At 42.6% G+C, this 9,738-nt stretch overlaps 1 protein-coding gene across 6 annotated transcripts in view; it reads right to left on the bottom strand.

Annotated features, from left to right (window-relative positions):
- dclk2a (doublecortin-like kinase 2a) overlaps positions 1-9,738 on the bottom strand; it is a 323,983-nt gene that overhangs the window by 272,274 nt on the left and 41,971 nt on the right. For all 6 annotated transcript variants that reach the window (XM_043699555.1, XM_043699584.1, XM_043699574.1 and 3 more), the window contains exon 2: positions 1,183-1,514. In XM_043699555.1, the coding sequence (XP_043555490.1) occupies positions 1,183-1,514 (332 nt within the window). The remainder of the gene's footprint in view (positions 1-1,182; positions 1,515-9,738) is intronic.

Genomic DNA, 9,738 nt, shown 5'->3' with positions numbered 1-9,738 from the left:
CTTAGGTCTCTTTTATATCTTTCCCCTCTCACCCTAAACCTATGCCCTCTAGTTCTGGACTCCCTGACCCCAGCAAAAAGACTTTGTCCATTTATCCTATCCATGCCCCATGCCCCTCATAATTTTGTAAACCTCTATAAGGTCACCCCTCAGCCTCCGACGCTCCAGGGAAAACAGCCCCAGCCTGTTCAGCCTCTCCCTGTAGCTCAGATCCTCCAACCCTGGCAACATCCTTGTAAATCTTTTCTGAACCCTTTCAGGTTGCACAACATCTTTCTGATAGGAAGGAGACCAAAATTGCATGCAATATTCCAACAGTGGCCTAACCAGTGTCCTGTACAGCCACAACATGACCTCCCAACTCCTGTACTCAATACAGGATCTGAATTATAGGGAGATGCTGAATAGGCTGGGGCTGTTTTCCCTGGGAGCGTCAGAGGCTGAGGAGTGAGAGGTTTATAAAATCATGAGGGGCATGGATAGGATAAACAGACAAAGTCTTTTCCTGGGTAAGGGATTCCAGACCTAGAGGGCATAGTTTTAGGGTGAGATGGGAAAGATATAAACGGATCCTAAGGGGCAACGTTTTCACTCAGAGAGTGGTATGGGTATTGAATGAGCTGCCAGAGGAAGTGGTGGAGGCTGATACAATTACAACATTTAAAAGGCATCTGGATGGGTATATAAATAGGAAGGGTTTGGAGGGGTATGGGCCAGGTACTGGCAAATGGGACTAGATCAGGTTGGGATATCTGGTCGGCATGGACAAGTTGGACCAAAGGGTCTGTTTCTGTGCTGTACATCTCTATGACTCTCTGAATAGTACAAGGAGAGAGTTACCTCAACTGACCTTCACATAGCCAAGTTAAAAGAATTTTAATATATGTGAACAAGAAGGTTATCAAACCTGCATCTGCACACCAAAATTTCTCATGAAAACATCAGAATGAATATGTCAGGTTAAGGTTCATTTTGATGCCACATACAAATTAATTAAAAAGGTGTTAGAAATTGTGTTCAGCCTTGACAAAACATAACAGATTGTACCATAAGAAACAGCTAGAAATTCAGACAACATGGCAGACATGGTGTTACAAAGTTTAACCATGGTACCTGTACAAATATGTACTCTTACTCTGTAAATGTTGTATGATCAAGGAGTTAGATCAGAGCATTTCCTACCTGCTTTCCATCAAGTGTGTATAGCCTTCTGACTGCTCCAGAATCTAACTTGATGGCGTCTGTAATGTCATTTAACACCTGCTCGAATGAATGCGCTGTCTTCTTATTGAGAAGAATCCTCACAGCTTTCCGTGGTTTTACACCACTGCGGATAACAGTCACCAGTTTGGGCCTGATAAAATCCTTGGATTCTCTTCCTTCACCTCTTGATGTCAGTGATGAGAGAGAGCGGGATGTTCCTGCTTTGATATTGACTGACCAGTTTGGATTAACATTCTTCGCATAGTCTACTTTCCGAAATGGCTCATTGGATGCACAAACATAGCTTTCTCCTGTTTGAAAAGAAAAGATGCCCTTGTAAAGCATAGATTCACTTTCCGAAGGATTGTATTTCTGATTTTAACTTTACCATAACTATTGGGTGCTCATTAAAATAGACAGTTATATCCCATTGCTTTCACTAAACAAAAGTGTCATTATAGGAAATATTATGGCATTTTTACATCAGTAACTTGATACAATAAGAACTCTTTACAAGAAAACTAGTGAAATACTCTAAACATGTGAAGCAGATTGATCTTTCTGTAGAATATAGCAGTTCATCCTCTTCATAAAGTCTGGCCAAAAATAGCTATGGGAATGGTCACAAGGTATAACTTACAAATGTTGTTTAAAAGGTTAAATTAATAACATGAATGACATCACAACAAACAGTTTAACCATGTGATGCTTGTTAAGTATATATTTGTTGAATAGCATGGAGGCCAGCTCAATGGAATACAGCTTATCCAGAGTACTTAACTCAGAACGTCATGTAGAAATCTGGCATTATGAGGGAAGAAGTGCTGTTCTGCTTTCACAAGACAGGAGTGGTCTGAGACAAGGAGTGAGAAAGGGAGGCTGAAGCACTGAGGTCCAGATTTCTCAATTAGCTGAGTAGGTCAGTGATTAATTACTCACCCCAGTAGTTTTCTTTTCTCAAAATTAGGATCAGGGAGATTGTCAGGTTAAACTGCTTAATACAACTAAAAATGATCACAGTGTGATTTTAGAACTTCAATTTTTTTTTGTTTTCCATCATGGGATGTGGAGATCACTGATTAAGTCACCATTTCTTACTTTCCCCCTGAGAAAGTGAACTGTCTTCTTAAACTGTTGTAGCCCATAGGGTACAGGGACACCTAAAATGCTGTTCAGGAGGGAGTTCAGGATTTTGACCCAACAGTGAAGTAACAGTTCCAGTCCAGGATGATGGGTGGCTTGGAGAGAACTTACAGGTGGTGTCCCCTTACATCTGTCACCCTTGTCCTTCCAGGAGTTAAAGGCTGCAAGTTTGGAATGAGCTGCTGAAGATGGACTGTACAGATGTCACACACTGCTGCCACTGTGCATCAGTGGTGAAGGAAACAAAGTTTAAATGATGGTGGATGTTAATTAAGAGCAAATGTTTGGTCCTTGACAGTATTAAGTTTGAGTGTTTTGGGGGGCTCCAAATTAGTGAGAAATGACGAGGTGGCAACTACCGTGGAGACTCAGCTCCAACAAGACATCAGTATTTCCTGGATACATGCTGAGACCTTCACTCTTGTGGCTCAAGCCATGCCTTCAGATCTGTTTGATGGGGACATCACTCTGGAAGTGGCAGAAATGACAGAGAATGGCATGTTAAACACGAAACTGGAGGGGTGGAGGATGAGGGCACAAGAAGCTACTGTCATAGCTTGGGGAGGAGGGCAAGGGGTGGAAACAAAAGCATGGGCCTAGGACAGACATGTTCAAAAGCTCTGCCCTTTGAGGCTCGGTCCATCAGCTTCCATCCAACGTCATCCTCCTCCGCCTGGCTGAATCTTTTCTCACGTTGAGCAACTTCCCCTTTAATTTCACTCACTTCTCCAAACAGAATAGGTCACTGAGTATCACCACCTCCCTTTTATTGCATATACAAAACATTCCTTGTTCCCGTCCAACTCAGGACATCCTTAATCTTTTCATGGAACAGTAATGACTGTAGTGGCACTGCTTACTGCAATTGCTCAAAACCAAAACCAAAACCTTCATCTGACTTCCAATTTCCATTTTCTCTCACCGTCACATGGACTTTCTCCCAGACGTTCCTTCCCTTCCATGATTTCTCCATTTCTGGGATAGGTTGTAAATGAATATTCATTGTAAGCCCTTTAATTCCCAAAGCTACCTCGACTACACATTCTCAAAACTTGCTTCCTAAGACTTAATTCCATTCCTCCAGTTTCTCCAACTCTGTTGCATCTATTCTGATGACACCAACATTCATTCCAAAATTTCTGATACATCATCCTTAACTAAGGATTCTCCCCACAGTTGACTGGTTCTTCACAACGTCTATCCCCTTCCCCGAATTCTGGTCCCACCTTTTCCTTCCCTTGTCTTCATCTTGATACCCCAGGACATTCTATCGATCATAGTTCATCATTTTTGCCACCATGAAACACATCGTTCCCTCCTTTAACCTTCCACAGAAATGGTTCCCTCCACAATCTTCTAGTCCACTTCTCAGTTACCCTCAAAACCTCCAACTCTTTCATGTAAGCACAATAAATGAACACCTATCATTTCATATTCTTCCTTCTCACTGTCAGAGGCCACAAATACCCCTTCCAAGTGATCAGCAATTTACATGTACTTCTTTCATGTCTGCTGCTTAGAATACTGTCTAGCCTACACTGCGGAGACAAAATGCAGATTACACGATTGCTGCACAAAATATTACCATTCAGTCCTCAAGCGTGACCCTGAGCTTTCAGTTGCTGGTCATTTTAATTCTTCACTTCTCACCTTGAGTTGACCTCCGCCTCTTACAATGAGATTCAACATAAACTTGAGGAAGCGCACTTCATAGTTCAATTTTACGGTCTTCCAGACTCAACATGGAGTCCAACATTTTCAGAGCATAACCCTTCTCCCCAAATTGTTATTCTTTTTTACTTTTCCACAGTTTTTAGTTTTATTCAGAGAGCTGCTGCTCCTTATTCTGCTGTTCCTGCCTCCTGCAGCCAGTATACAATTTCTTTATTTCTGCCATTTTCACTCGCTTTGGCTCTGTACTGAAAATAATTTTGTCATTTAATGTCACCTGACTTCCATCCTATCGCATATCTTTTTGTTTGTTTGTTTCCCATCCTCCCTTTCACAGGCTGAAAATCTATTACAGTCCTTAATTTATCTCAGTTCTCATGACATGACGTATCTGAGTCTACCCCGTTTCTCTTTCCACATATGCTGACTGACCGCCTGTGTATTTCCAGTATTTTGTGTTTTTAAGCTGACACAATTCATACTACTGATGCCAAACATCCGAAGTACAAACAGAAAATACTGGAAATACGCAGAAGGTTAGACAACATCTCTGGAGAGTAAAACAGCTAGTGAATGACAACTGAATGACATTTATGCAGAATGATGTAAGTATTCATTTCACATATTTTCTGAACAGGGTCCCATCGAAGTTTAACATGATCTCCTTGTTTTTCCTTCTTGTACATCTCGACTGGAATTCTGATACGTCGCTACCTTGCCAAAGGCCTACTCGAGCTGCTACACTTAGCAACGTAACCAGTTATATTGCTTTATTTCAGTATCTCCTTGCCACTCTACACCAGTTACTTAGCCTTCCGCAGTCACTTTCTTTTATCATTTATCAATATAGACCATCCCCTTCCTTTCCTAAATTTCACTTGTTAATTGTCTACCAAACCTCATACTGGTTTTATGCCTCCCACATTATTTGCTTTAGTCTGTATCATCTGCAGACTGAGCTCACGACTATTACTGTCAAGTGAACAATGAAGGCCAATCAGTTTGGAAATTGCAGCTCTCAGGACACACTGTCATTTTGCATAAGTACTCTGTGAACTCCCAGGACACATTAACGTCACTCTGTACAGGTAATCTGTGTTCATAACTACCAGCAATTCTCTCATACTTGACAGCTAGACAGGCCTGCAAAACACACAGGCCCTGGCATTTCTTTTATTCAGAGGGGATGAAGTAGCAGTAGAATAAATAACCCAGAACTCATTAATAGAAATAGTTAGATAAGTAATGCTCAACAGGGAGCCTAGAAGATTATTTTAGATTAGATTCCCTAAAGTGTGGAAACAGGTCCTTCAGCCCAACAAGTCCACAGTGGCCCTCTGAAGAGTGACCCACCCAGACCCATTTCCCTCTGACTAACGCACCTAACACTATGGGCAATTTAGCATGGCCAATTCACCTGACCTGCACATCTTTGAATTATGGGAGGAAACCAGCGCACCCAGAGGAAACTCACGCAGACACGGGAAGAATGTGCAAACTCACACAGATAGTCGCCCAAGGCTGGGATCGAACCTGGGTCCCTGGCTCTGTGAGGCAGAAGTGCTAACCACTGAGCCACTGTGCTGCCCAAAAGTAATGCAGAAGCACATGTTCCAGCTCTCCTGCATCTCAAAGTCTGGCTGGAGCTTGCACAGGAAAGGTGCACACAGCAGAACGATGATACTGTTGATTGTCAGTATTGCAGTTGGCTACAAGCAAAAATCAAATAAATGGAGTATCAGGGAAAAGACATGCCTTCGATATATGTAGGTGCAGGGTTGGGGGTCTTAACCGTGGATATCAACAGGAAGATACAGGCCATCTCTCCACGGGGTGAAGAGTCCCTCAAGAAATGCTCAAAGAGAACACAACAGTCATGTAGTAAGTTGTTCAATGATCTTATGTGTGATCAACATCATTAGTTGCGTACCACTGCTCCACAATTCCTCAGGCTGCTCAATATGTCACACATCCCATCACTAATTCATCAACAGTCCCTAGTCAGGTCATGTACATAAGATTCCATCTTACCAACACGCACAAACAAAATTTATTACTCTCCGCACCCACAGATTTTCAGTTCCAGCAGGCGCATCACCAAGAATGTAGTACCCTTCACGTTATAAGTTTGCTCACTGAGCTGGTAGGTTTGTCACGACGAGAGGTAACACCATCAGTGAGCCTCCAGACTGATGATGTTCGCTCACATGGTGATGAAACATCTGAAAACAAACCTGGCAGCTCAGTGAGCAAACTTACAACCTGAACCTCGACTTGAGATACTAATCTTCTCAAAACAATAGTACACTAATATCATTCATAGTCGTTCAAGTCTCTTGCAAGACAAGGTCACAATCAGTCACAGGGAACAGAGTCAAAAAGCCTTATACCTCTGAGAACTGTCAAGGAGGTGATAAATCACCAACTGTGATAAAGCCCATGGCACTTAATGATCAAAACAAAATGTTGAGTTTGTCCTGCCTATGCCCCTGCTCAACTCCTAGAGCATCCTTACCGCAATTTGGTATGCATGTCCCCTGGAAATATATTGCCATCACTTCACTGTCACTGAGTCAAAGTCCTGGAACTCTCTTCCTAACAGCAGTCTGGGAGTATCTGCAACAGATGGACTGCTGTGCTTCACAATTGGAGTTTGTCATGTTCTGATTTTCTCAACCAGTTAGCGATGGGCAATAAGTACCGTGCACATGTTGCATGACAGAATGTTTTAAAATGTTAATGGCGGCACGGTGGCTCTGTGGTTAGCACTGCTGCCTCACAGCACCGGGGACCCGGGTTCAATTCCACCTTCGGGCGACTGTCTGTGTGGAGTTTGCACATTCTTCCCGTGTCTGCGTGGGTTTCCTCCGGGTGCTCCGGTTTCCTCCCACAGTCCAAAGATGTGCAGGTCAGGTGGATTGGCCACGCTAGATTGTCCAGTGTTAGGTGCAGTAGTCAAAGGGAAATGGGGCTGGGCAGGTTACTCTTCGGAGGGTCAGTGTGGGCTTGTTGGGCCGAAGGGCCTATTCTCACACAGTAGGGAATCTAATCTAATCTAAAAAGTCGATGTTACCACTATTAGCAGTTCATTGGGTACCCATTCTTTTTGAATACATTGTATGGGTGATTTTCCTCTGCTCTGCATAGTTCCTCTTTGCTGCAGTGTGTTGACTCGTTGAAATAATGTTCTGATGCAGCTTCATTTGTGGGTGTTGGGATGATTGCTCTGTAGTTCAATATTTGGTCAGTATGTGTTGTGTTCCTGTATATGCTGGTTTGAAGTTCCCCATTGGCTGTTCGCTCTACTGCGACATCTAGGAATGGCAGTTTGTTGTTGTTTTCCTCCTCTTCAAAAAGAATGGGTACCCAATGAAAACACTCCACCGATTTCTCAGCAACAAACCCAAACGAGCAGACAAAACACGGCCAGAAACCTTAGCCACTCTCCACTACATCAAAGACATCTCGGAAATGACTGCCAGACTACTCAGACCCCTTGGCATCATGGTAGCCCACCAACACACTAAATCAGCAGGTAATGAACTTGAAAGACCCGATACAGACAAGGAGGAAAACTAATGTCATTTACAAAATACCGTGCAAGAACTGTAACAAACACTACATCGGACAAACAGACTGAAAACTAGTCACCATGATACATGAACATGATACAGGCCCACTGAAGATGTTACCTAGGAGGGTGACAAAACATCTGGAAATGAACCTTCCAGCTCAGCGAGCAAACCTACATCCATAGAAACAGACCTTCGGTCCAACCAGTCCATGCTGACCATATTCCAAAGCTAAACTAGTCCCACCTGCCTGCACTTGGCCCATAACCCTCCAAACCTTTCCAAATAACAAACTTGACCAAATGACTTTTAAACAGTGCATCTGTACCTGCATCCACGAGTTTCTCTGCAAGTTCATTCCACACACAAACCACTCTGTGCAAAAAAAATTGCCCACATGTCCTTTTTTAAAATCTTTCTCCTCTCACCTAAAAAATACACCCCTTTGTTTCAAACTCCCTCATCATAGGGAAAAGGAGCAATTAAGACAAATGTGCAAAATGCTTTCTTAACCACTCTGTCTACCTGTGATACTAATTTCAAAGAATTATGTACCTGAGTCCTTAGTCCTCTGTTTGACAACACTACCCAGGACCCTACTATTAAGTCTTGTCCTGGTTTGTTCTACCAAAATGCAATACCTCACATTTATCCAAATTAAACTTCAACTGCCACTCATCAGTCCATTGACCCAACTGATCAAGATCTCTTTATAATCTTAGGTAACATTCTTCACTGACGACTTTACCACCAATGTTGGTGTCATCTGCAAACTGACTCACCATGCCTCCTATATTCTCATCCAAATCAGTTGTATAAATGACCAACAAAAGTGGACCCAGTACCGATCCCTGTGGAACACAAGCCTCCAATCCAGAAAACAACCCTCCACCATCATCCTCTGTTTCCTACAGTTAAGCTAATTTTTTGTTCAACTGGCTCACCCTGAATCCCATGTGATCTAACTTAGTCAACTACACCAGAATCTTGTCAAAGGCTTTATTGAAGTCCAAGTAAACAAATGTCAACTGCACTGCCCTCAATTGTTTTGGTTATTTCACTTTAAAAATACTCAACTCAACCAAAAGTTATGAGGCATGATTTTCCTCGCATGAAACCATGCTGATTATCCCTAATCAATCCTTGCCTTTCCAAATAGATGGAAATCCTATCTGTCAGAATCACCTCCAACAACTTACCTACCACCGATGTCAGTCTTAGAAGTCTATAATTCCCAGGCTTCTCCTTACAGCCTTTCTTAACCAATGGCACAACATTAACTACACTCCAGTCCTCCAGTGTTTCTGCTGGGGGCCCTGCAATTTCCTCCCTAATTTTCCACATCCTGGAATACACTTGATCAGGTCCTGGAGATTTATTTACCTTTATGTTTCTAAGACCTCCAGCACTTCGTCTTCTATACTGTGAACAATTTTCAATACATCAATATTAAATTTCCCTGAATTTTCTAGCCTCTATTCCTTTATCGACTGATGCAAAATATTTATTTAATACCTCTCATCTCTGGAGGTTCAACACAACGATGATCTTGTTGATCTTTAACGGGTCCTACTCTCTCTCTCACCAGTTGCTCTCCTGATCTTAATGTATTTGTAGAATCTTTTTGAATTATCTTTAGGCATTGAAAATTACCAAATCTCCAGGCTCCCAGATTGTCTAAATTGTAAAGACTTGGAAGAAGCAATTGCAGAGTCAGTAGTCACTGGTTACAATTTTCTAAAATTTTCTAAATTAATGGATTGGAAATTTGCCACTAACCAGGAATATGAGAGAAAGTTGACATACAAACCAATTACGAGAAAGTGAGGACTGCAGATGCTGGAGATCAGAGCTGAAAATGTGTTGCTGGAAAAGCACAGCAGGTCTGGCAGCATCCAAGGAGCAGGAGAATCGACATTTCGGGAATGAGCCCTTCTTCAAGAATGAGGAAAGTGTGCCAAGCAGGCTAAGATAAAAGGTAGGGAGGAGGGACTTGGGGAGGGGCATTGGAAATGCGATAGATGGAAGGAGGTTAAGGTGAGTGTGAGAAGGTGAGGGTGATAGGCCGGAGTGGGGGTGGGAGCGGAGAGGTCAGGAAGAAGATTGCAGGTTAGGAAGGTGGTGCTGAGTTTGAGGGTTGGGACTGAGA

Source organism: Chiloscyllium plagiosum, chromosome 1 (genome assembly GCF_004010195.1).
Source record: "Chiloscyllium plagiosum isolate BGI_BamShark_2017 chromosome 1, ASM401019v2, whole genome shotgun sequence".
NCBI classification, from domain to species: Eukaryota; Metazoa; Chordata; class Chondrichthyes; order Orectolobiformes; family Hemiscylliidae; genus Chiloscyllium; species Chiloscyllium plagiosum.
Note: the sequence above shows the minus strand (reverse complement) of the source record. Positions and strands in the feature narration are given on the sequence as shown.